We start from the raw sequence: 27,231 nt of genomic DNA on the forward strand, positions 1-27,231 counted from the left end.
CTGCTATGATGAGTAACCCATTGCTTTTAAGAGAACATTTCAAGAACCTCGTACGGCTGCTGGTTCCCCATCTTAGATATTGTCTGCAGCGCTTCTTAATTTCCGTCTTTTCGTTACACATGTTGCAACTTTTCCATCTGTTTCTACTCAGTTGCAGTAGTACTTTTGGTCTCCCATCCTGCAACTCTTCTTTCTCCCACTCTCTCAACGAGCTAAAAGATTTTATTTTGAGAATTTTTAGAAAATACCCATTTTTAAAAATTAATTAACAAAATCTCCATCTCTTAAATTTATTCGTTAAAATTCGAATTCGATCCAACCACCCACTATTTTCAAAACATTATGAAGATTCGACCCTAAACCCTAAACCTTAAACCTTAAACCCTAAACCCATCTCGGTTCAAACGGAGATGAAGTTAATACTCGGGGTCAAGAAGAGGGGGTGTTGTTAAAATCCTAACATGACTAAAATTCCTAATTAGATTGAAAATTAAAACTGTAATTTTGCTTAGCTTAGAACTCGACCAAACCAAAACTTGAGGAGAACCTTAAAATCTGAATCTGAATCAACTTGGTCAAGACATTTTGTCGATCGGCCTCCCCTAGTCGATTAGTCTGAAAGAAGGGAAAAAGGGAAGAAAGGAAGAAAGAAGGAAGATTTTCTAAGAAGATGGGTTTTTTATCAGGGGATTCTTTTGTCGATATGTGCTCTTTTCTGCAAATGGAGGGGTTCCCATGCTCCTAAGGATCCATTTATATCCAGCGAGAAACACATTTTTCCTAATGGAGATGGAGACTAGGAAGGAGGACTTTCACACCTCTCCGCTTTCTTTCTTTAAGTCAATATTCCGGAATCTAACACAAATCTATCCACATTCTGGACCGTAGTCATCGTCACGAAGAGGACGATCTCTCTGTGGTTCAGAAGGTCGTTAATGGCAGCTGATGCAAAAAATGCTTGGGTCCTGACAGGCAATAATCCATTTCTTTCATGCGGTAGAAACTCTGCAACGACGACGTCTAAGTTCACACTGCTCTACCAACCAGCAAGCTCTGGCATGTCAAGCTTGGAAACATCAAAAACTTTACTTTAATCAACAACCCATCATGTCTCTCCTCCCTTTTCTTCCTTTCTTACTACACCATGTACCTTCTTCTCACCTTCTCAACTTCTCAAAAATAATCAAGTTGACAAGTACTCTTTAATGGAATTAGAGAAACCTACGAGAAAATGCTTGATTTCGATATAACGCGTTACACGTGACATTCGATCATGGTTTTCAGTTTTCTTGTGTACCCACACTGGTTAAGGACTAATACCTATCCGCTTCCATAACTTAGAAACCTGTAAGTTATATCCTATACATAGGCTGGTTTCTATGAGTTTTCATAAGTTTCCATATGTTTTCCACTTGAAACATGAGCATCACTAGGTCACTAATGGTCTTATTCCAATGACCACTTAGAATATAAAGAGCATAGATTTTAATTTTTGCCAAATTATGAATTCAACTCGTTGGGGCTTTCTTAATGAATTCTCTTAGTTTCTTTATGTTTAACTCATCTTAGGCCATGTTAGTGCCTTTTGCAGGAAATACTAGAAAATGTTAAGGGACCCAGAAGGGTTGAACGATCGATCGTATTTGAGGTTTGAGGTAAATAAGAATAACTATCAACCAACTAAAGAGGGAATTGATGAGAGTAATTAGAGTAAATGGTATTTTCACAAAAACAAAAAATATGTTAATGAGTTGGCTCATGACCTAACAAGTAGAGTTTGACTTGTTATACTTAACGAGCCTTGTTTCTAGTATGAGCTCGAGTTGAGCTCAAGTAAAAACTGAATGAGCCTAGCTCAAACGGTTTATGAACCTGTTTGACTTACTTGAATGTGAATTTTTTGTGTTAGTATGTCCTAAATATGTAATATAATATGTTTTTTTGTTAGTGTAACCTCATAGAAAGTGTTACGAAATTAATTAATAAAATGAATTTAGGATGAGATTATTAGAAGAAAATTAAAATTTATGCAACTATTGGTTACTCTAGTTCTCTAAGTTATAAAATAGTTTTTAATATAATAACTTGAATTTAAATTTTAAAAATAAATATTAATCAAATTAATTATAATATTAAGATAAAATATTATATTAATAGTTTATATTGATATTAGTTTAAAAAAAATAATTTTATTATGTAACATAATTTGAATTTTTAATTAAATTTTTAATCATTTCATTTAACCAATATAATTAGAAATGATAAATAATTAAATAATTAAAATTTTTTATTTTACCAAATAAAATGACATTTTTATTTTATTAAACAATCATCAATTAATGTATAATAATTATTTTATTTTAAATATATATATATATATATATTAATCAATTTCATAAAATATTAAGTTATATATTAATAATTTCATATAATATTTATCTTATTTAAATAATTAACGATAAATAATAAATTCTTAAAATTGTGAAATTATTATTTTTAAAATAATTTTAGTGAATAAAAATTATATATAATTGAAACTAATATATTTTTATATTAATTAACTATTTAATTAAAAAAGAGAAACTTTCTGTGACTATTGCAAAAGGATTTTCTCGAAGAAAACTAGACAAGGATAGGAAGGATATTCCCCCGTTGTCACCACCTGCTATCTTAAGAGAAATATTAAATCATTTCCATGGTAAATGAATTCAACTTATGAAAGTGAAATCTCATATATTCATTATTTTCTTAAATATTCAGTTTTCTTGGTAAAATTAATTTTACTCCAATTTTTTTTAATACTTAGGGGTTAGTGAACTTTTAAAGTGAAAATGAAAGTCAATTATTTTTCCGTGATAATGTACTTAATGGAAAGAGCCGTGTAAAATATTTTCTTGTGTTAGTGTACACAATGAAAATTGTAGTGAAAAGTGGAGAATGAGTTTATTCATAAAATACTATGATAGATTTAATTTTATTAAGATAGTTGTATTTAACTTTTAATTTATCAAAATAAACTAAATAATTTCAATTTTAAAAATAAATTTAAAAATAATAGACCTAAATATGGTTACTTTTATAATGTCTAGAAATTATGACTTTTACAATTTCTTAATTATCACTCTTAAATTAGTAATTTAATATAATACTAAAAGTCATTAATATAATAAATAATTAAACAAGGTATTTTATTAATAAAATAAGATGGATTTTAGTTTACTCTAAAATAATGACAAGTTAAAATAAAATTATTAATTTAATTAGTTATAAAATACAAAATACTTAAACAAAACCTTTTTTTATAATGTCTAGATACTTGATAAAATTTTTACTTTTACAATATCTTAGTTATCGCTCTTAAATTATTAATTTAATTTAGTATTAAAAGTCATTAATATAATAAATAAATTAGTTATTTTATTAATAAAATAAGATGAAATTTAGTGTAATATAAATTAATAAAATAATTACAAAGTAAAATAAAATTATTACATAGAATATAAGGTCAAGGGCAAGGACAAGGTGTCCCGGGTGCAGCAACACGGCAAAAGGGCGAGAGGAAGGCTTCGAAGTTCACCGATCTTCATAGAGAGGAGTGTCAAGAGAGACTTGGTTTGAAAGGGAAACATAGAGAGGGTGAACCTTCCAAACTTACACCGGAATAAGTGAAAGTAAATTACATAGGTAAGTGGAAAGTGAAATTGAATAGGTAAGTGGAAGTGAATCCGAATTCATTTTAAGTTTACTTTGAGAGGTGCACTAACATTTAATGAAATTACTCAAACTTTCCTTATACACTAAGAGGCCCTGACCCGTATGCCACTAAACCACGTCGGGTTCGATCTTGCAATAAATCTGTCTTCCTGAAGTGGGGAAAAAATACCGTAGCTTATCTGCTATTGATCTCTGCGACTTGACGGGAAAACGCCATTTCCATGGCGAATCCCTGCCAGAGAATCTTGGCTCCTTCACTGTTCCGCCATTAACATCGCCCTTTACCTCTGCCCTCTGACAACTCCGACACAGTTCATTTTTTCGTTTTCGTGCCGGGAAATATTAAAACCCGGACGGGGGATTGAAAATTTCACGCTCTCTCATTTAATGCACGCCGGCCTCAAAATCGCCGAGCGTCCTGCGCCGACGTTAAATTCAATCCTGCCTTCGTTGTTCTTTACCCTTTTGCATCTCTCCTTTGTTGTTGTGCATCGATTTCCGTAGAACAAAATCGCGGCATTTATTGTAAGGGACTGTGGATCGATGAGAGACTTCTCGTTTTCTTTCTTCTGCTGCTACTACTAGTTCAGTATTACTAACTTACCATTTAAGAGTCTCTGTAGCAAGGAATTGGCCTTTTTCTCGCTTGTTTCTGGATTTGTCCCTCTTGCTCTCGCACCGCTCTTTCGTGGAGTATGGGAAGAGCGCCTTGCTGTGAGAAACAGGGTTTGAAGAAAGGGCCGTGGTCGCCGGAGGAAGATGAGATCCTCGTTGAGTATATCAACAACAACGGCCATGGAAGCTGGAGGTCCCTTCCCAAGGTCGCAGGTTGGAAACTCGATCCAAACTCTGCGCAACCCACTTTCTTTTTCACACCGATCTTTCACTCTCCTGAAGCTACTCTCGGCTCTTTCATCTGCTTTTTTTCTTCTCAGTTCTGAGTTTTCAGTAGCATCAACTCAACAGCTCAAACCTTCCCAGCATATTCCGTTTCTATTGAAAATTCTTTTAGGGCTCCTTAATCTCCCCAAACTATTTTCCAACAGCTTCTCTCTAAACTCCGAGATCAAAGCTCTCTGTGATCTTTTTTCTACTAACTCTAGATCTCTGCTTCACTTTCCCTTTTTTCTTCTTCTTCTTCTGGGTTGATACTCTTCATCTCCATTAACAAGCTAGTTAAGTTTTCAGATTAGACTCGGAAGCAACCAACTCGTCCGAGTGAATCGTATCTCTGTCCTCTTCCTCGTCGTCTCCACGTCCAGCAATTGAAAACTTCCCGTTTATAGTTAAAGACAAAAGTCACCCTCATTATTTACCGTAATTACAGCAGGACAACCATCTGCCTTTCCCGTCGATTTTCTCCATTTACAGGATCCATTCTCGCCGTTCACATCAGCCATCCATTAAATGTCTAAACTATTTTTTATTTTTGGGCTTTCAAAAAATTTCAACTTTTAATATTCGTAATTTAATAATTTAATAATCTGTTTTTGATTTTTTTTTCCAGGTCTCCTCCGTTGCGGGAAAAGCTGTCGGCTGCGATGGACGAATTACCTCCGACCAGATATAAAACGAGGCCCCTTCATGCCTGAAGAAGAAAAAACCATCACTCAGCTCCATGGAATTCTCGGAAATAGGTCCGTATTTTCTACCCTGTGTACGCTGCGTGCTGCGCATCGCCGTAATTTTTTAATTTTCTTGAAAACTATTTTCAGGTGGTCTTCGATAGCGTCCCAGTTGCCTGGACGAACCGACAACGAGATCAAGAACTTCTGGAACACCCATCTGAAGAAGCGCCTCGTCCGTATGGGACTCGACCCCACCACCCACGCCCCACAGTCTCCCTCCTCTGCTACCGGTGGAATCACCGGTGCAGCTGCCGCCGGTGCGACGACCTCCTCCACGCCCTCCACCCGCCATATGGCGCAGTGGGAGAGCGCCAGGCTCGAGGCAGAGGCCCGCCTCTCCCGGGAATCCCTCATCTTCTTATCCGGCCAGTCGTCCGACCCTTCGACGCCGAAGCCCGAGTCCGACTATTTCCTCCGCATGTGGAATTCCGACATCGGCGAGTCCTTCCGCAAGATCCCCACGAAGGCCACGGAGCCGGAGGAGAGCGCCGTCTCGCCCGCGTCGTCCTCGACGGCAATGGCTACAACTGCCGCCACCACCACGGCGTCGACGATCACCAGCGAGCGAGGCGGGTCGGAGGCGGCGCACCCTGAGTCGGACTCGTCGAGCTCAAACGACATGGACGAGTCGTCGGAGACGTCGCTGCAGTTGCTGCTGGATTTCCCGGCCGACGACATGGGCTTCTTCCAGGGACTGGTAGGAAATTTCCCTCTATTCTCCAACGAACTAACGGTGAGCAGCTCCATGAAGTACGAGTGAAGGTCTCAAAGGTGGGAAATAGGAAGAAAGGCGATGGGCAGATTTGGTGTATCGATTTTTTTATCTCAGGAGTATCTCGTTTTTGATTTTCGGCCCCTTCTTCTTGAATGCTTAATCAAGGGTGGATTTTGTATCGAATATACTAAGAAAGAGAGGTAGCTCTCGATGGGTATTACCAGTACGCTTGCTATTCATAATATTATATTCTAAAATTAATTACCCTATAACCATGTAGTAAAACTCTGATTGATGATTCAAAGCTCGTTTGTTTGCGAAGACCAGAGGGGCCAACAAGCTTTACGGCACAAAATGACAGAATTTTACACTGGAGTGATGCAGTCCGGCATTTATCCGTTTCTGGGAACTTTTCTTGCTCAGAGATTCAAACTTGACCGTGGCTGGTAGTTCAACAAAAGGTGGAGGACAGCGAGCGGAGGCGCTTCATTTTGATATTGATGTTGGCTGTCGTCGTCCAGTCCTCAGAGAGGGTGAAGGGTGAAGTAAATGTCAGCATGTGAGCGTCATTTAATGTCATATTTGACGCATTGATGGCTATCTTCCTGCGAGGGCGAGGTGGCGTGCTTCTGATAAGACTGGACACGGACAAACACCTGTCTGGGAACTGAGTAATTGCTTTGAAATTGACCCTTTTCACACGAACGTTTTTCCGGCGAGGGTGGAAGTCGGGAGGCCGTGACACGAACTGGGGAGTTTGCTCGAACAGGTGAGAGGTTCTGTGTTGTTGCCAGCGAGTCAGACGAACTGGGGATTGGACGATCATGAAGATTTTTTCTTGGCTTAGGAGACTGGGGAGGAGCAATGTTGTGTTGCGGGAAGCAAAAAGATTTTAGTTGGGTTTGTTTGCTTGTTTTCTCTAAATGGGGAATTTCGTCGAACAGGTGAGAGGGTCTTTGTTGCATGATCACTGCGGGGTGGATTTTTCTGGGGGAGGGAAGGTTGCAAGGTTGTGCGTACGTGATACCTGGAGCCGTTTGATTCTTTTCTAACTTCGGAATTTTGTCAAACAGGAAAGGTTGGCAAAAATGCGAGAGAAAGAGAAGAGGGAAATGACAATTGATTAATCCATGCTTGATCCAAATTCATTAAAACTTAGTTATCAGAAGAAGCTTAATGGCAATACTTAGAAAAAGCAAGCCTTCACATGCTCCTATTCATTACGACATTCTACTAATGAAGCTGTGAACTACCCTCTATAAGATCACAATCCATCAAAGAACCCTTACAATCATCTCCATTTCATCTTTATTTCCACTGTCATCCACTTCAATGTATCTGTACCACTTTGCACAAACCAGGTAGGCCAAGAAATCAACTGCAGTGAGAGCTCCCAGGAAGAAGAACCACCTGTCTAAATGGCCGGAGTTGAGGTTCTCCGGTATCCACCCAACATTGCCATCTCTGGTAGTGATTTTCATAACAATGGTAACTAGTATACTACTGACGAAATTCCCCAGAGACATGGAAGCCATGCATAGGGAGCCACCAAAGCTCTTAATCCCGTCCGGCGCTTGCCCATTGAAGAACTCCAACTGACCCACGTACATAAACACCTCGGAGACTCCTATAAGCACGTACTGAGGGATCTGCCACAAGATGCTCAAGGAACTGGCCTCGTTGCTCGCGGTCACCCTCTTGAGTCTTTCGAGTTCCACCACCCCCGCGGCTACCATGGCTAGTATGCAGATCACCAGGCCTGTCCCCATGCGTTGGAGCTCGGTGAGTCCCTTGGCGTTGCCTAACAGTCGAGCTGTTAAGGGAACCAAAAGTCTTTGGTAGAAGAAGACGAAGAAGGCGACACTGAGGATGTCGAAGGCGGACATGCTCGCCGGAGGGACTTGGAAGCCGTAGAAATTGGTGTTCATGGTAGCACCTTGTTCCACGAAGACGGAGGCCATTTGAGTGAACACTACGGAGTAGATTATAGTGCAGAGCCAAATGGGGAGCATTTTCATCACACACTTTGCCTCCTCCACCTGTGTTACTGTGCAAAGCCGCCATGGATCTTTCACTTGGTTTTCTGGAAATATGTCTTGGTATGTGATTGTTGCTGCCTTATCCAAAAACCTAACGGACAAAAAGAAGAAGAAGATTATCAAATTCCAGAAAAAATCAAACAAAAACCCTAAACCCTAACTATAAACAGTGTTTCTTCTTTCTTCTTCCTTACTCAAATTTATCACTATGGAGGATCTTCCTGCTTCCTGCAATAGCAGATTCTTTTCCCTCCAACTCGTAGAGCTCCTGGCTCTGCTTCGGGACAACAACGCTCCACTTCCTAGCAGATGCAACAAAGACTTGCGCGACGCGAGTGAGTGGGTTGCCGCTTGGCTGAAAATGCCTGTAACCAGGGCTTCGTGCCCAGAAGAGAAGAAGTGCTGCCGCCGCAGACCCCGCGGCTGTCAAAAACCCGATTGACCAATCACCGGAGTCCTCAAAATAGACTAGCACAGTGTTGGAGATGAGAGAACCCAAGTTCAAGGCCACATAGAAGTAGCTAAAGAATGCCACTTTAGATTGTCTTTCGTTTGGATCAGTTTCATCGAACTGATCAGCTCCAAATGTCGCCAGATTTGGCTGGTAGCCTCCGTTTCCAATAGCGATGAGGTAGATTGATAGATAGAACAGCGCCATTCCCATTGTTGATAATGGCATGCATTCGAATTTTCCGTCGCCACAACCAACCGGTTTCAGTAAGAATAACCATGATGAAACTGTTAAAAGCACTAGTCCCTAATCAACCCAGATCAAGATAGCATCAGAAAACCATGTAGAAGATGATTAATGGGTATTTAAATGATGTTTCAGGAGGTTTGGTTTCATATGTACTGAACATTGATTACCAGAACGAAAATCATTTGAAAGATTAAACATGTCAGGTATCTGCCCCAGTAAGAATCACTCAGAAAAGCTCCCACCAAAGAAAACATGTAGACAGCTCCAGTCCATTTGCTGACAGTGTTTGCAGCATCGGCGTTCCCTTGCTGCAAGACCCTTCTGAGGAACAGAACCATGTTCACTGCCAGGCCGAAGAATGCCAGTGCTGCGAAAGCTTGATTCACTGCAGTGATACAGATACAATCTCTTCAATTTTGAGACTGCTGAAGAAATTTTGGAGAATGGTTGAAATGAGAAAGATGATGCGTGTTTTTGTTTTACCCAGTAAGAAGATTGCAGTCTTCCATCCTCCTGTGAGGCGTTTGCTTGCGGGCATTCCATGCTTGTCAATGGATCCGTCATTTGTTGTAGCAGCGGAAGAAGTCATCTTCGTTTAGCCCGTCTCTCTGTATCAGTTCTCCCGAGGAGAGAACATCGGCAAATTTTGCGAAAATAAAATCACCAATGGAGAAATTCGGAATAGAAGACGGTGAAATCAACATAATTAAAAAGACAAAATCAAACACATCAAGTGGATTTTCTGAGAGCGATAGATTTAACCCAGAAATCAAACGTCGTTATATGACCAGACCAATTACCTGGTGGGAATAGTGAATCGAGCTCCGGCGAAGGCAGGGAAAGCTTCTGCAGAAACGCACTCGGCGACGCCTTGGACTCGTCGGAGAAAGCCACAGTTGACGGAAAGCTGCAAAAACCCGACAAGCCTGTTGTCATTTACGGGGATATAGATGACCGGTATAGCCTGATCACAATCCGTTCACTTCTCTTCCTTCCTCGTTTCCGCTACTGCAAACGCTTTCAGAAACAAACAAATTAAACCAATCAGGCCACACACGGTGAACCAATGGAACAAAATCCCACAACTGATCTTTTCCGCTAGACTACTCTTTCAGTCTAGAGCTAAGAGGAGAGGGTGAGAAACTGGACGGAATACAGAGTTTAAGAAAGGTTTTAAAGCGGATGATCAGGGTTTTTTAACAAATAAAATCGGTTTCAACGGGAGCAGCTTGAGGCGGTGGTTGGGATTTGAAGGGACGTGGTCAATGCATGGCGGACATTACCAGAGATCTCGGCCACGTATCGTGAAAGAGGATGACGAATGACAGACGTTCAGGTTTCCAAGTCCCGAGCTGCCCGTACCTGAGCGTACCTGGAAAAGGAGTTAATGGCTTCTGCAGAGACATCAATGGCACCTAGCGTGACTAAGGAAGCAAACTAAAATTTCAGATATATCCGATTTGGTTCCACCTCAGAAACGGAACCAGGAGATGTGATCCCGTATAAGACGAACCGTCTCATCTTCCCGACCCAACCTGAATTTTGCAGGGATGTGGTTCCTCTTCAACCGCTGTAGCCTAGGATACGGGACAAAGATGTGTTCTTTCATTCCTGCCGTATTCTTACCTGAGAAATTTATAATATTATTATTATTATTTTCCCTTAAATATTACTCTTTCCTTCTCTGTGAAATGATCCGGAAATACACTTGCCATGAACTTGTGTATTTTAAATTTCTGAATATGTAAGGGTATTTTGCTGATATAAATAATAATAAAATAAATAATTAATTAATTTAAAAAAGAATTTTGGATTTTATTTTTCCCCAATTGCAAAACCCCCTATTCTACTCCTTATCAATGATCCATGATCTAAGTCCAAATGAAGTTTTGTGCTTAAGAGTTAAGCTGGCAATTAAATCGATAAATTCGTTCAACTGGCACGAAGTTGGAGAAGAAGCAAGATAAATAACAACATATATAGCAATGAATTTGCCATGAAATAAATGATCGTAGGGTGGTTATTTACCCTCTACATCTACAAATACCTATGTAAGTAATGTAAAACGATAAAAAAACAAAAAAAAGATAATAAAATACAGAGAAAGTTATAAGTATTAGTTCTTCTTCTTCCGTCTCTGTGTGAAAAAAATTCAGAAAAGTTACATAGACATTATAGAGATAGCCAATAGACCCATGTTGAAATATTTGTTTGTATCGATCGGACCAGTCCTTTTATAAGATCCGTGCGGATGTTTTCCTAAAAGGTTCGAATCTTTTAGTGCACTGGTTTCAACATAATATCAGAGCAGGTTGGTCCCGTGTTTGAGTCCCTCCCATCGAATTTGTCCCAGGTATTTCAGGTGAATTTATCCACGAATTTTCCCAATACAGCGGAGTGTTGAAATATTTGTTTGTATCGATCAGGCCCGTCCTTGTATAAGATTCGTGTTAATGTTTTCCTAAATGGTGTCGAGCATTTTAATGCACCCTAGGATGCCAGCAACAGAACCATCATCCACCCATTCATAGCATGATAATACTAAATCCGTTTAAAGGTCAAAGCCATTTTTCTCATATTTAGCCACCCTTTCCTCTTACCAAATATTTGAATCAACTCTTTAATGGCCTCATATATTCTGTAACTGACGGCAAGCATGGCTTACAGTTGTTGCCAAACAAGAAAGGATTGGCAACGTATAATCTTCAGTCTTCCCTGTCATTAAATGCAAAGCACCCAAAGCGCAATTGAGATAATCTGTCGGAGAAGAGAAAAAATGGCTGCTTCAGCGCTCCATGGCCGCCGGTTCTTCTTCACGTTAAAACAAGCTTTTGTTCTTCTTACTGTGCTTCTTCTCTTCCGTCTCTCTTCTGGCGCTTCCACCGTCAACGACGTCATCCTAGAAGTCTGCAACTATACAACCCGTCACTACGATCTCTGCGTCTCCGCCCTCTCCTCCGATCCCAATAGCCTCACCGCCGACCGCCACGCACTCGCAGGGATCGCTCTCGACTTGTCACTGCTGAACGCCAGTGACAGCGTCTTGTTCATCGCTAAACTAGCCTCGGAAGCGAAAAACGAGAAGCATCACGGGGTCTTCAAGACTTGTCTGGATTTCTACAATCAGACGGTCGTGCTGCATATAATCAAAGCGGAAGAGAATTTCCATGTGCAGGATTACGACAACACGATCGGTGAACTTTCTTACTGCATCGGGTACTCGCAGATGTGCGGCGAGGAGTTGAAAAAACTGCCTTTTCCGGGGGAAACTCCATTGCAGGGGAGGACTGAGGTGCAGATAAATTTGTGTGAAATCACTCAAATCTTGATGACACTTCTTCGTTATTATTAGTGTTGGGTTTAGTGGGGTTTTTCGTGTTGAATAATTGTTTCATATGGATCATTTTCTCTTTTTCTTCACTATTACAGCATAGATATTTGGCTTGGGATTCCACTGATTGCTTCAATCAAATTACCAAATCTCATGTTCAAGTTATATAAACTATAAAACCAGAGGTGATCTAAAGTATGGCTAAACCAATTGAATTCGCCTGGGTCAGCCTAAAAATCCTGTGTACATGATATCAGAGAAGGTTCATCTCACTCATGGTTCTCAAATAAGAAATAAATACACAAATACCTATATACAAACAAAATATACCACACTATACACACATACAACAACACATATCAAAACTCCCCCACTAAGAAATAATTACCACTCACTAAACAAATGTAAGCAACAGAGATAGAGATTGTATCAAACAGGAATTGCAGCCTTTTTTCTCTCTCCCAACATCTTCATTTCCTTTCACCATGTCTTTGATTTAATACCTTCTTTAGGCTCCAAAGCAGCCAAAGAGCTTAGTGGGGGCAATCCCCTTGGCCTTGTACTTGGCAGCCATCTCCTCTGCCTTGAGAAGATCTTCACCTTTTCTGGCTTCAACCATGGCTCTCTTCTCTTCTGCTTCCTTGTGGACCATGGCTATCTTATTTTTCATCTGCTCTCCGTACTCTGCCTTCTTCTTTTCCAGTTGTTCCTGTTCAGGATGACAAACACATTCCCAAATTAAAACAAGTGGCCTTATATCCTCACCAAGGATAACTAAATTGGTCATTGGAACATAGGAACTGAAGTTGAAGAGCCAGAAACCTTACCTCCATCTTTCTCAGCTTCGCTTCCATAGCTGCTTTCTTTGAATTTTCCCATGAGGTGATAGTTGAGAGCTTCTTAATGGCTCTGGGTAAAGCAGAGAGGATGTTACACTCGTGTAATATTCTAGTACAGTAACATAAAAGCAAAATTTGAAGCACTGGAAGTTTCAGAATATGCAGTTAATGTACTGATCCACTTACGTTTATGATAGAATATAGAGTTTATTACAATGAAACTAATAAATTTAAACTGGATTATCCCAGCAAGTTAGCTAGTAAAGGCCACTGTAGTTTGGTGGCTTGAGATTGGAAGTCAAATCAGATTACTTGAGCTTTCTCTCTGATAGATAAATAATGAGGGTATGATCACATACTTGTTTTCAGCCTTGGTCTTTTCACTCTCTTCCCATGCCCTGATTAAGGATAACCTTTTTTCAGTTTCAACTCGTGTAAGAGCAGCATCTGCCATATGAGAAGAAACATTTATCATTTAAGAAACTAATTCATTTCATTTCGGCTGATAAAAATTTCAAATGCGAATGAAACTAGCTACCTCTATCAGATGATCCCCCTGAAGTTTTCTCTGATTCTGGAGGCTCTGTTCACAAGGATAAACTTTAAAACACTAAATATGAAGAACAGCTTACATGTCAAATCTCAGATAGACTGAATTATCCAAGCAAGAGTAAGAGGAATCTTAAGAGGTATTTCATAAACTTTTCCAAGCCAGATCAAAGGATTAGGTGAATAGGGGGACTGTTAATAAGAGAACCAAGACTACTACTCAACCCAAATGGATCACATATATGAACAGTCTCTACTTTGCTGGAAAATGACCAGTTACAGGAAGAGTGGGGCAACACAGAAATGTGATTCAGTAGTAGAGGACCACATATCAAAGATACAAAAGGATCATTGAACAGTGTGGAATGCTGGAGCCCATCTGGGCGTGGCAGAACAATCACTTCCTTCCCCAACAGCCTGAATAAGATAAAAATCTATTTTGTGTCCCAACTATGATGTCACAGAGAAAGTTTTGTCCAAGCTTATCATTCTTTTTCTTGGTTCAAATCCTGGGACCCATTGCCAGCACTATAGAGACCACTTGCTCGAGTTAAGACAGGATTCGTCTCAAATCCTCCCAGACAGAAAAATTTTCCTTTTTTTTTTTTTTTTTGTTTTGATGAAAAGCCATCGAGAATATAGGATCCTATGTATAATATAATATCCTAAGGAAGGGGAAGATGAACCAGAAGACATAAACAGAGGAAAAAGCATTTTGCACTTCCCCAGATAAAATGAAACGGGTTAAAAGACTTTAAAAAAAGATGCAAAATAGCAACCCGCCTTATACACTTTCTGAAAAGAAAGATGCTCTTAATCATGGAGAAACTTTTTTATTGTTCTTCGAGAAAAACAGTAGGCAAACGTAAAACAAATTTGAAAATTTTAGCGAGTAGATGTTGAGTAGGTAAAATGGAGCATCTAATCATTAATGAACCGTTCTCAAAACAAAAGTGGTTTTTACCATGAACGAACAGATTTAGACAAATCGTTGAAGAGACGTAACTTTGAATTAATTCTTCCAAAGAGATCAGCAAAACCTATTGGTCAATCAAGTAAAAGGTAACAAATCGCGTATTCTGACCTATAAAGACAAAAAAAAACTGAGCCACAAATCAGAAAATTATGCTCTAAATCCTTGTGATGCTCCCGGGATGAATAAACCCAGAAAAGTGCTCCAAAAAAAATGATTAAAAGAGAAAAAACAGATTTAGATAAACAGACCACTTCAATCTAATTCCTACAAAAGCTCAAAAGGAGAGAGAAAGATAAAAAGAAACAGCCAAAAAAGAAGCCGCAATTCGAATTTTTTTCTCAGAAATAACCTCACAAAAAATACATGAATATTTCTTTTTCAAAGAAAATTGAAACAAAGACTAACTGAACAGGAATTCAAAAAAGAAATAAAGAGGAAAGAAGAAGATGATGAGGATGCAGAAGACTGTAAGGAAAATTCGCAGAAATCCTACTCTAACATCGACTAAAAAGAAGATCGTTCGTAGCGAATCTGCAGAGCCAGCTGAAAAACAAAACACGACAATCAACTCCGCGCCTACTTCCACACACAAAAGACCATAACCGCAAACTCAACAGCTTCAGACCAAAATTCACTAACCCAACACACCAAACAAACACAACCTCCAAACACCCATCCCCAGATACCCAAAAACACTTACTCTCAACAATCGCAAGCGCCTTGGAATCATCGACCTTCTCGGCCGGAATCACCGCCTTCTCCTCCGCAACATCCTTCATCGCCTCAACCGGCACAGGCGCAGGCGCGGGAGCCACGGGAGCTTCCGTTGCAGTTTCGGAAGGCGTGGGAGCTTCTACCTTCTTAGCTTCTTCCTCTCCCATCTCCTCTCACCAAAATTCAGAAACAAGAGAACCGATCGGAACCACTGAATTGAGAATTCCCACCGATATAAGGCAATTCTCGAGTGAATTGAAAAGACAAGCGAAGGAGATTGACAGTGAGTTTGGTGGGTATCAGCTCAGTGGATGAGTGATTGGGAAGCGTGAGAGCTCTGGCTAGAAGTTGGTGGAGATTGCGGGGTTGGGGGGATTAATAGATAGTGAGGTCTGTAACAAGCTAGAGATGAACGCAAGGAGAGAGAAGGAGAACCTGGGAAATCTATCAGGGGAAAAGAAATTAAGTTACCGAAATAGCCTTGTCTGTCTCATTGAAAGGGTTATGACGCTATACCTATATGAAGGAATAATTGTGTAATTCCACATTATCCAGATAATCTAACACACGTCTCATCCGCGGTGTCTGCCAGTAATATCTCCACTCTCAACCTAAAACAGCTGCAAAAAAAGTAAAAAAATTGAAAAACGCAGAAAATTCCACCTGGCATCCATTGAGTCGGCGCTATTTACTGTCACTCAAAGTCCGAGCGAAACTGTCGGCCAGTACACGTTCAAGATTAGTAATCGTCCAGATCCCGCCGCGTATCAGTCGTGTGGGCCCCGCTGAACGATTTCTCGGCCTGGATCTTAGAAGCAAGTTCGCCGGACCACTGAAGATAGCGTGGTCTTATATTTAGCTCTGATCTCAGCTTAGTCTGGTCCAACTTAATGCTAACCATCGAGTGAAAAGAGATACGACCAAACCGGACCATTAATTTCCCATCTCCAACCGGGCTGCAAACATGGACCACACACATGTCCGTGCACACTACCCTAGGAAAGGAAACCACCAACGGTTTCCATCCAAGCATGCATGTGGTCATCAATCCTGTGGGCCAGGCAAAACCCTCAAGTGTCGACATGTACTCCAGTAAACTTTAAACATGCAATCATGAGTCACGAGTTATGACTCGACTCGGCCCTTGAGTCGAACCACTTAAATCCAAATGATTTTTCAGGAGTTCAATTGCTTGACTCATGAGTCACGAGTTATGACTCGACTCGGCCCTTGAGTCGAACCACTTAAATCCAAATGATTTTTCAGGAGTTCAATTGCTTGACTCAGAACAAACTAGAGGCTACAAATTGATTAACAGTTTCAACCCAGTAAAAATTGTAAGTTAACCTGTTTAAGTTATGAGTTAACTCAGTGAGTCCTGAAACTGCGCCTATAAATTACTAACAATAGGGACTCAGTCCTCGTCTCCCCACTCTTCCACTCGTTTTCAACTCGTACTCAAGACCCAATACATGAAAGTTGAAGTCGGATCAGGACTCAAGTTGCCTAATTCAAAATCCGATCCGACTCAATGAGTAAAAAAAAACAGGAAAAAAACCAAAGAACTTGTGGGCTCGGCATAACTGGTGGCTTTGAATGCAAAAGCAAGACAATCTTTGCCTTCGTGGTCCAGCACTCAAGCTCATTAGTCCAAAATGGTGGTGACAAGTGACAACCCTTTACAGGTAGTTTAAGATTCTCTTCATAATCACGCATGGCTGGCCAGCCTTTAGGGGTGGGTTACCCTTTACAGGTATTCTACGTAGGGAGGTACTAAGGGTAATTTCAACATCTAATCTTCTTTTGAAGATATGGGTGTTAGGTCACTTTTATTATGTAATGCCTCATGATTTGACTTTCTAATTGCTCCATAATTGGAATCTAGCTCTATGTGGGTGTTTTATATGCCTTGTCACAAGCTATATACATGAAATATGGGTGTCAATCTTTGCCAATACACCCAAAAGACCGATCTGTTAGGTACGGAAAATTATCGCCTACAAGAGTGGATGGAACTACTCTGACACCCGCCCCGCCCATTTTTTTGATACCATGACAACGGCTAGCTAATACACCCAAAAGACCGATCTGTTAGGTGCAGAAAGCTACCGCCTACAAGAGTGGACAAAACCACTCTAACAGTATAAATATTGTGGAGGGGCATCGTTGTCCTCAAAATAGTAGAAATGAGAATTACCTTACCTCTTTCTTTCGTAATTTTATACCCCCTTCTTTCAAGATTTACGCTCTTCCTCTGTCCCCATCCCAAAAATATTTGGCTTTCTCACCGTACTGGGATTTGTGTATGTAAAACAACTATTCCATGGAAACTACCAGTTTTATCACAACTAGATCAGACCAATCGGTTCAACCTAAGTGAATCAGATAAAGAAATCGGTTTTTAGTTTTAAAAAATGTAGTATCAACAAACCAAAGACTAATTAATATCCAACTTCGACAAAATAATATATATAGACAAAAAAAAAAAAACGATTGGACCCGATCAAACCAATGGTTGAATCAAGTCGAACGCGATTGGACCAAAACCAATCATCATACCGATTGGATGGTCAATTTTATTTACTAATATTACATATTTATGTAACGTTACTAAAAGACACTATCATGGTTATTAATGTCACACACTTCGTATATGAGACAATGTGACATCGATCCTTTTCCATCAATTTAGTTGGCATTCTTCTATCCATGTAGTTTTCAGCTTTCTTCTCCCACTTATCATCTCAGCCCATCTAAGACAAAAACCATTTAAATTGAAGTACTATTATGTCTCTATCAAATTTATTATTATTTAATACGTATTAAATAATTTATTTTATTTTTCTTATAATTTTATATGGTGGACCCATGTCAATGAGCGGCTATAGATCCAAATTTCCTCCTTTCTCACCGGATGGCCTACTGGATCAACGGATCTGATCGTTCACCCAATTGCTTTTTCCTACTGTCACGTTAACCAACAAAGCGCATCTCACATTCCGTTGCCACGCCATGAAAGTGCGGCAAGATTCTCAATCACTGCTTGATCGAGGCGTAGGCGAGTGCCACGTGGATACATCATTGTCACTCCAGCTGTCAGTAATCGCAGTCGCCGTCGCTGTGGGTAGATGATCAATTGATCTGCCGCAGCGTAATGTTCATTATACCCCTCACTAAGATAGGCTCGCAGGGCATGATTTAATACTCCACAGCGTACCGCGGACGGAAATGAAATACAACGAAAAGTAATTTATCCGGGGAAAGCCGGATAAAGTGAGAGTAAATGTATGAAATACAATAAATCTCCCCCTCATTACCTGGGTCATTACAAATAAGGTGTTAGTGTAAAAAGATTTGAATTGAAGTGAGATTACACCATTTCATCTGTCCAAGCAAAAACGGAGCAAAGTTGAGTCCTACCTTTTTTGCGAATCATCCACTTTCCTCGCGCAACGCGCGTTGCCTCTTCCCCCCACCCGAAAGGAAAAAATTATCCTCATTCGCTATTCTCCTCTCCCTCCCCCTCGGCCTTCGTCCCTTGACGATTTTTTTCACCCCATTTATTCCCCTTGTCTTTGCTCTCTGCTTTCTCTCATCTTCGTTCTCTTTGCTTTCTCTCGTTTTCGCTCTCTGCTTTCTCCGTTTGCCCCAACTTCAATCATTCCGTCTTTCTCGCTGTGCAATACCTAGGGTTTCTGCCATCGGCATCAGTGATTAGCAAGATTTTAGGGTTCTTTTCGAGTCTATGATACTCCGAAGAACGGATTGGGATAGGAACCTCGTCGGCGCAGAGCAACGAAGGGACAATTGTTGCTGTGAGGTTGATCTTCACGCCGTAACAGAATTTTGCGGCTGTTTCGAAAGTCTCGGAGCCGCCTGGGAAATCCAAAATCGAAGGTCTCGGAGCCGCAAAGCTCTACGACGACCATGACGATGACGATGACGACGACGACGACGACTTATTATTTTTTATTTTTTCACTTTTTAAAATTTTATTCTAGTTACACGTAATTAGTATATTAATTTATAATAAAACTTTAATAATGAATTAGTTTAATTATAATAAACTTTAAACCACTGGATTTACATTTTGTGTTAATATATTATTAATTAATAATACGTAAATAAATATATTATGTTATTGATAAATTAATATATTTATTTATTTATTATGTATTCTTTATTTTGTATTAAAATAGTGAGTTTTAATGTTAAAAAATATCTTATGTACAAAATAATTTATTTATTTATTATATTCGTTTATGATATTTTTAAAATTTATTTATTTTAAATAATTTATTCTAGTCACACGTAATTAGTATATTAATTTATAATAAACTGTAATCATTAATTGGTTTAATTATCCAATTGGTATAATTAACTAAACCATTAGGTTTATTTATTATATTCTCTTATGTCATTTTTTAATTTTTTTATTAATTTTATATAATTTATTCTAGTCACACGTAATTATTGTTTTAATTTATAATAAATTATAATCATTAAGTAATATAATATATATTTTTATTAATTAAGATATTAATATATTGTGGACTACACGTTAAATCACTTATAAGTGTAGTAATCACGTTTGTTTTGGTTAATTATATGTTTAGGTATATGTTCTATTTAGTATATTATAAAAAATTACTAATTCTCTTCTTTATATCATACTTTTCATTTGGGGGCACTAACACTGAAATTTGTTTTCCAGCCACTTGAACTCGTCTATACTAACACCCAAACATGAGTTGAAGTGGAAGCAATTCATCTTACTTCAATTCAATTTTCCACTTCATTGTGGACTAACCCCCCCTTAGTGTGCACAATGGAAAGTGTGGTGTAAAGTGCATATAGATCATTTAATAAATAAAATATTATGATATATTTCACTATTAGAAAATTAATTTAATATTAATTAATAAATAAAATATAATAAATATAATAATTAAACAAATGCTTACTTTTATATTATTAAAATTGTAATCAAATTTTAATTTTATAATATCTAAATATGAAATAATTATACAAATATCGTACTATATAGTGTACTACACAAATATCGTAATAATAAAAATAAAAATAATACAAATATAACTCAATCACCTTTTTAATATAAAAAAACTATATCTGTTCATACAAAAGTATAACACAAAAAATATTTAGTGGCATTAAAACATAATAGTCAATAATTTTGCCACATCTGAATTGCTAAAACATCTCAATAATATGATGCTCTTGTAGATTGTACTGCGGACTCCCTCTGAGTACGTGTGACTAGAATAAATTATTAAAAATGAATAAAAAATTAAAAAATAACATAAGTGAATAATAAATAAATAATTTTTTTTTAATAACATAAGATATGTTTTAATATTAAAAACCACTAAATTAATATAATAAAAAAAATTTAATATAATAAATAAATATATATTTATCAATAACATAATTAATTAATAATATATTGTCACAAAATTTAAAACTATTGGTTTAATTAATTATAGCAATGGGATAATTAAGCCAAAATAATTTATCGGATATTTAATTTAACAATATTTTAATTATGACTATTAAATCATTAATTTAATATAGTAATTATAAAATAAATATATTAAATAAATAAAAAAATTATTTTATAAATAAAAAATATAAATTATTATTTAGACAACGGTTTAATTTTTCCTACCTTAGGAAAAATTAAGCCTTTGTCTTCCTGTGCGTGTCGTCTTCCTCAACGGCGGGAGACTATGGCGACGGGCTAGCGGGCAATGGCGACGGAGGTAGCGGGCCAGCGGACAACGGTGACGGAGGCGGCCCCCAATTGGCAACAGCGACGGAGGCGACGCTCCGACGGTATGCCGAGAGGGAGAAGAGAGGGAAGCCGAGAGGCTCGGCCTCCCGCCTCCTTTGCTCTGCGACGGAGGTCAAGAGGGAGAGGAGAGGGAGGCCGAGAGAGAAGAGAAGCCGAAGGTCGAGAGAGATTTTTTTTTCTCCGAAACGTCGTTCGACGAAGCTTCTCCCTCGAGCGCGAGATGTATTTGAGCGATGGTAAGTGAAATCTGAGCTCGACCGCTCGGATTTCACTTACCATGGTTTTATGCCTGAAACGGGGGAAAGCGAAATACAATTGTATTTCCTTTCCCCCATCACTTACTGGGCGCACCTGAAATGGGGGAAAGCGAAATACAACTGTATTTCCTTTCCCCCGTCACTTACTGGGCGCACTAACACGTTTCGGCCCACTTTGCCCAACGTAAGTGAAGTAACTTAAGGGGGGTTAGTCCCCCAAATGGATTTTTGAAGATCAAGTTCATGTTCAACATGAAGATCATCTTCGCACTTGGTGTTAGTATTGACGACTTCATGTGCACTGGAAAACAATTTCCAGTGTTATTGCCCCAACATGAGAAAAACATAAAAAATAAGAGAATCCATAAACCCTTACAGTACACTTAATTACAACATAATCCTTAAACCCCAAATTAGGTAAAACAACCATTATTACTACACGAATAAGTTATTTAATGTATAATTAAATATATTAATATATGTATTAATTGAATTAGATTTTTTATTGTGCATTAATATGGTAATTACATGAGCCAATGAAATATGCACATGATTAATTAAAAATAATAAATAAATAACGTTATAAATAACAAAAACGAAAGTAATACGTTGAGTTATTAATTTATTAATAACATACGATATACTTTAACCTAAAAATAAATAATTTAAGAGAAAAAATTGTTCTAATCATAACTTTAACACACTATATATATGTACATAATATATTTTATGTATTATTAATTAATAATATATTATCACAAAATTTAAAACCATTGGTTTAATTAACTATAGCAATCGGATAATTATGCCAAAATAATTTATCAAATATTTATTTTAACAATATTTTAATTATGACTATTAAATTACTATTTTAATATAGAAATTATGAAATAAATATATTAAATAAATAAAAATAATTATTTTTATAAATAAAATTTATAAATTAATGATTTTTATGACGATAGTTTAATTTTTCCTAACTTAGGAAAAATTAAACCATCATCGTCTTCCTCAGCGGCGCAGCGGTGGGCAACGACAACAGGCCAGTGGGCAACGCCGATAGAGGTGACGCTCTGACGGTACGCTGAGAGGGAAAAGAAAGGGAGGCCGAGAAGCTCTGCAACAAATGTTCGACCTCCCGTGCCCTGCCACGAAGGTAGAGAGGGAGAGGAGAGGGAGGATGGCCGAGGGGGGAGAGGAGAAGAGAGGAATGCCAAGAGAGAAGAGAAGCCGTCGCCGAGGGAGGAAGGCCTCCCTCCCTCTCAACCTCCATCACAGAGCCTCTCGGTTTCCCGTACTCTACAACGGAGGTCGAGAGGGAGAGGCCGTAGAGAGGGAGACCGGAGAAGGATGGTGGAGACGAGAGAGGGAGCAGAGAGCTCAGGGTTTAGGGAGATGACAAAGCTACAGGAACGAGAGAGGGCTACGGGAACGGGAGAGGGGTGCGCTAGAGAGAGCCCCGTGCGTGGGTCATGTACATGATTCTCAAAATCGGACGGAAAACATTTTCCGCCGTTTACTCTTAGGACATGAACTCCTGATTCATGAATGATCGTGTGCATGACATGAAACGACATCAGGACATGAACATGAATATCATGTCCTGAGTCATGTTAACTAACGCCCCACCCCCCCCCCCCCCCCCCCCAAGTGAAGTCACTTACGCTGCGCACTAACATACCCTTAAATAACTATGTAGAACAGGGACATTATACGATCAGATTCCGGTCAGCCCCGACTGAATTACGGACGAAAAGATTAAAGCGAAAAAAGCTTCGATGATCATCTCCTGTGTTCACTTTCTGGGTAAAATGTTGCATCCAGGATTCTCCTCCGTCGTCCCCATAAAAGCTCGATCAGCTCACTGTAACTCAATTCCAGACAACGACAAACCCACAGTTTTACTCTTCCCAAGGCAACCAAAACTCAAACCGGAAATGCTTACAGAAAACAGACATGTTCGCGTCTCCTTGTGCTTCAATTCAACGCCTTTGTCTGCTGAGATGTTTCCGAGAATAATCTCACGAGTTTCGCTTTCTAAAGGCGACAAGATTGACTGCACCTGGATGACACGCAAAACTCTCCGTCTCTTCTTGGCAGACCCACTTTGCCCGTTGTAGCGCTTTCGATCGACACCGCAGTAGTCGAGAGAATTAAACTGAGAAAGCCCCAGCGTTACAATAATAATGAAACTAGAATGGCAAAGTCCTTTGATCTTGCCAATGTTTTTTTATTCAAACAGACGATTTAAGCAGTAATTCATTAATAAAAACTTCATCTTCATCCTTGATGTTGTTAGTCAGTTCTATAACACTTGTTACAATTTCATAAATGCAGGGATGAGCCCAATCAGCAGCGACAAACGTGTGCACCCTGTGGTTCACCTGAATCAAGCTAAACCCAGGTTCTTTCTCTACTCCTTTCTCTTTCATTTTTTGTCGGAGATGGCGTACCCTATTCCATCTTCCACTAGCAGCATAAATGTGTGAAAGTACAATAAAAGCTTCAGCATCATAAGGCTCCAACAGGAGTAGCTCTTTGGCAGCCATCTCAGCTAGTTCCTGCGAATCCCCATGTGCTCGACAAGCACCAAGCAATGTTCTCCACACAGAGGAACCAAGCTGGCATCGAACATTTTGAATGAACTCCACTGCTTCTCCAATTTTACCAGCTCGACCCAATAGATTAACAATGCAAGAGACATGCTCTGTTCTTGGCTCAATGTTGTAATCTTCTTCCATTTTCCTGTACAAAGCTAGTCCATGAGAAGTCTTCCCAGAGTGACTACAAGCTGATAAAACTAACAGAAATGTAATCGAATCTGGCTTTGACCCTTTGTTGCACATCTCCTTGAAAACATGAAGTGCCTCATCTCCTAATCCTAGCTGAGAGTATCCTTTTAATAGAGAATTCCAAGAAACAATATCTGGTGCAAGTATAACATCAAATGTGGCTTTTGCTTCTTCCAAACAACCACAATCTGCAAAGAACCCCACAAGTGAATTTTGCACATGAAGAAAAGAAAGAAAACCCATTTTTAAAGCCAACGAGATGAAACAAATCCCCTGCATCAGCCAAGCACTGTCTGCAAACAAACTAAATAAAGAGGCCCACGTGAACTGGTTAGGTCTTTCTTCCCTCACCATCTGCACAAACAACTGTACAGCCTCTTCCTTGTCAGAAATGTTCTGAGCATAACCTGAGATCAGTGCAGTCCATGAGACAACATTGAGTTGAGGCATGGACTGGAAAACAAGTTTTGATTCTGAAGTGTGGCCCCAATTAGCATAAAGGGTAATTAGTGCATTTCCTACAGAAACACCAGAAATAATTCCAGTTTTTATAGCATAGCCATGGAGTTGCTTCCCTGTATTTACATTATTTCCTAAGCAATGAGAGGAAGAGAGGAGACTAGAGAGTGTATAAGAATCAGGCACCAATCCTTTGCCTTCATCACTGTTTCTCAACATGTGTTTGAAGTAGCTGAATGCTTCTACATTTCTTTCATTGTGAATGCAACCTGAGATTATTGTATTCCAAGACATAACATCCATTAAGAATGGCAAGAGAGCTATCTCATCAAATAGTTGGCATGCATAGTCAACCGCCCCACATTTGCAGTAAGCCCCAAGGATTCGTGTAGCAATATGGATGTCTGACAATGTACCAAGCTTGAGATTGAGAGAGTGGACTGTTTTCGACAGTACCACAAAGGTGGGGCCCAAACATAAGCTTAGAACAGCAGATGGATAGGCCATGCACCGTGAGCACAGGAGTTTGATTCAACTTATCTTGATTGCTTAGCTTAAATGTATTGCTTGCACAGCTATCCACAGATGACAGAGGATGTTGACAGAATAACAAGCTGAAATTGAAAATTGTGCTTTTAGGCCTAAAATATCAACATATCGTATTGCAAAAGATACAAAATTAAGAAAATTTTGAACCAACAATTCCTTAAAGAACAAATGTTCTTTCAATGCATGAGATCAAATAACAAAAGCAAGCCATAGCAACGAGAACATATAATTTTTTTAAATATTGTCATTGAGAGTTGCAACAAATAAATCACAGCTAACTAACAAAGCTGAAAGGGGAAGAACAGCAAGACAAAATACAGCAATGAATGAAGGAAAAAGAAAAGTAAGCTTTAGTAACCTCCAGTTGCTGCACAATAAATATAAAGATTGTTGGGGAAACAAGCTCTCCACTATGCTTCTGGAAACAGAGCCCCATACGAGAACAATGCACACAAACTAACATGGGATAGTGTTCTGAAATACCAAGTAAAAATCACTTCCGTTCACCTAATTTTCAGTAAGTTACCAGATTTGATCAATGCTTTTGCAGGTTGATGAAATGCTATTTTCAGATGTAGAGCATGGGAGGGGCTATTTGAGTTGTTGGTTCCAATGAAGGGACCGAATAATTGTGTTTCCAAAAAAAGGACAAGCCAAGACCATGGCAGAAGAGGTTGATTAGACTATCAATCTAGTGAGCAGATCAAGGAGTTGAATGCATAGAAGGATAGTCTCATAGAAAGACTCAAGGGAAACTTTTTCCACTGTATTACAATTTTATTTCTGATAGAGGCCCTTGAGATTGCTTTGGAACAACACTTGAGCTTTAACTCTTCGTTCTATAAGTTTCATGAGAAAGTAACTGAGCTCCACCAGCATCTCATTTCTAAAACTTTCAACTTCTCTTTTTTCCTACTTTCCTCTCACTGAGAAGGAAAGACAAGGAAGTAATCATAGAAAATGGAAGGAATGACAAAAAAATTCTGGGTTTCTCTTTTCTACAAAAATAAAGAAGCATTTTATCATCCCACTTACAGAACTATATGAGCAACTTTCCAAATAAAACAGTTCATATGAGATAACTTTCTATAGAAAAATTCAACTAGTAAGCTTTTAATCCAAAAAGTCCTACCTTGCACTAGCTTCAAGAGTTAAGACAAATAACCGATGATCATCACTGATGTAAGATGAGTTAAAGCTACTTAATGCCTATTCAGAGGACTTGGAAGTTAGACTAGCTCCATGTGTTATTTTCTGCTGCTTAAATCTGGGCATTTTTTTTCTTATTATGTTGTATCGGAACTCTTTTTGAAAAATAACCATAATTTTTACGTAAAAAGCTCCAGTAGAACTTACTATTGCATACCATAACAAAAAAGGCAATGTCATTAAGCCATTCAAGCAAACACTTCAGAGGCACCAGAAATCCAACTTCTATATTACGTGTAAAAACATGCTTTCAAAATCAAAATGACGTGAAAGAATCATATATGAGGACATGAATCATTCAAATTGTATGTCACAGCAGATATTTATCAACAGAGTGTAAAGTAAAGAAGCTACTCCAGAAGGTCAGCATGTTCTGCAGAGAGAGAGAGAGAGAGAGAGAGAGAGAGAGAGCTTACCTGAAACAAAAAGACAATGGTGACAAGGGGACCTGAAAGAGTTAGCACTCATTGGAAGAACAACGAGAGAGAGGCAGCGAGATGCAAGAAGATGTGCACGCATGAGAGCCACACCGCTCAGATGCAAAACTGGGGAATAGTCTAGGGAAGAACGTAACCTCCATGAATTCCGACGTAGCTTCCTCAAGTCATATAAGGATGGGAGATAGAAGCATCTTTTACAAATCGTAGATTATGTGAGAGAGTATTACATACCCTATCATATGATACAAAGCATATGACAAATAACTACATTTTTATGATACATTAGATGGTCAATTCAGCAATTTTTACAAGAAAAGACATCTTTGGACTATACCCATTAAATTGAACAGATAGAAAAAAAAGGAAACATTTTCTTAAAAGAAATAGAATGTTTCCACCATTAAAATGAGGTTACACCTATATCTTGTTATCGACAGTGTTTACTAATTATGGATTTCATCGAAAGATTACCAACATTGAGTGGCAATTTTTTTGGGTGATAATCTAC

At 38.7% G+C, this 27,231-nt stretch overlaps 5 protein-coding genes across 5 annotated transcripts; 2 read left to right on the forward strand and 3 right to left on the reverse strand.

The window, feature by feature from the left end:
- Positions 1 to 3,979: 3,979 nt before the first annotated feature.
- LOC137943954 (transcription factor MYB17-like) lies at positions 3,980 to 6,283 on the forward strand. Its single transcript, XM_068789405.1, has 3 exons — positions 3,980 to 4,542; positions 5,222 to 5,351; positions 5,430 to 6,283. Exons 1-3 carry the CDS (start codon positions 4,410 to 4,412, stop codon positions 6,100 to 6,102), a joined length of 936 nt encoding a protein of 311 aa, XP_068645506.1. The 5' UTR covers positions 3,980 to 4,409; the 3' UTR covers positions 6,103 to 6,283.
- Positions 6,284 to 7,129: 846 nt separating this feature from the next.
- Positions 7,130 to 9,350, reverse strand: LOC137943953 (protein NRT1/ PTR FAMILY 7.1-like). Its single transcript, XM_068789404.1, has 4 exons — positions 9,280 to 9,350; positions 8,964 to 9,181; positions 8,291 to 8,853; positions 7,130 to 8,187 (listed from the first exon to the last, which is right to left on the reverse strand). Exons 1-4 carry the CDS (start codon positions 9,332 to 9,334, stop codon positions 7,332 to 7,334), a joined length of 1,692 nt encoding a protein of 563 aa, XP_068645505.1. The 5' UTR covers positions 9,335 to 9,350; the 3' UTR covers positions 7,130 to 7,331.
- A 2,222-nt stretch (positions 9,351 to 11,572) lies between these two features.
- LOC137944492 (pectinesterase inhibitor 28-like) lies at positions 11,573 to 12,148 on the forward strand. Its single transcript, XM_068790177.1, has one exon. It carries the CDS (start codon positions 11,573 to 11,575, stop codon positions 12,146 to 12,148), a length of 576 nt encoding a protein of 191 aa, XP_068646278.1.
- A 165-nt stretch (positions 12,149 to 12,313) lies between these two features.
- Positions 12,314 to 15,619, reverse strand: LOC137943956 (remorin-like). The gene is made up of 5 exons (XM_068789407.1): positions 15,192 to 15,619; positions 13,505 to 13,549; positions 13,326 to 13,413; positions 12,955 to 13,036; positions 12,314 to 12,836 (listed from the first exon to the last, which is right to left on the reverse strand). The coding sequence occupies exons 1-5, from the start codon at positions 15,370 to 15,372 to the stop codon at positions 12,636 to 12,638; spliced, it is 597 nt and encodes a 198-aa protein (XP_068645508.1). The 5' UTR covers positions 15,373 to 15,619; the 3' UTR covers positions 12,314 to 12,635.
- Positions 15,620 to 23,135: 7,516 nt separating this feature from the next.
- LOC137944494 (pentatricopeptide repeat-containing protein At3g24000, mitochondrial-like) lies at positions 23,136 to 25,032 on the reverse strand. Its single transcript, XM_068790178.1, has 2 exons — positions 23,548 to 25,032; positions 23,136 to 23,432 (listed from the first exon to the last, which is right to left on the reverse strand). Exons 1-2 carry the CDS (start codon positions 25,030 to 25,032, stop codon positions 23,136 to 23,138), a joined length of 1,782 nt encoding a protein of 593 aa, XP_068646279.1.
- Positions 25,033 to 27,231: the final 2,199 nt, after the last annotated feature.

This window comes from Aristolochia californica, unplaced genomic scaffold, assembly GCF_029961685.1.
Source record: "Aristolochia californica isolate CCGP_79_NKW_82.1479 unplaced genomic scaffold, dmAriCali1.0.hap1 SCAF_11, whole genome shotgun sequence".
Taxonomy (NCBI): domain Eukaryota; kingdom Viridiplantae; phylum Streptophyta; class Magnoliopsida; order Piperales; family Aristolochiaceae; genus Aristolochia; species Aristolochia californica.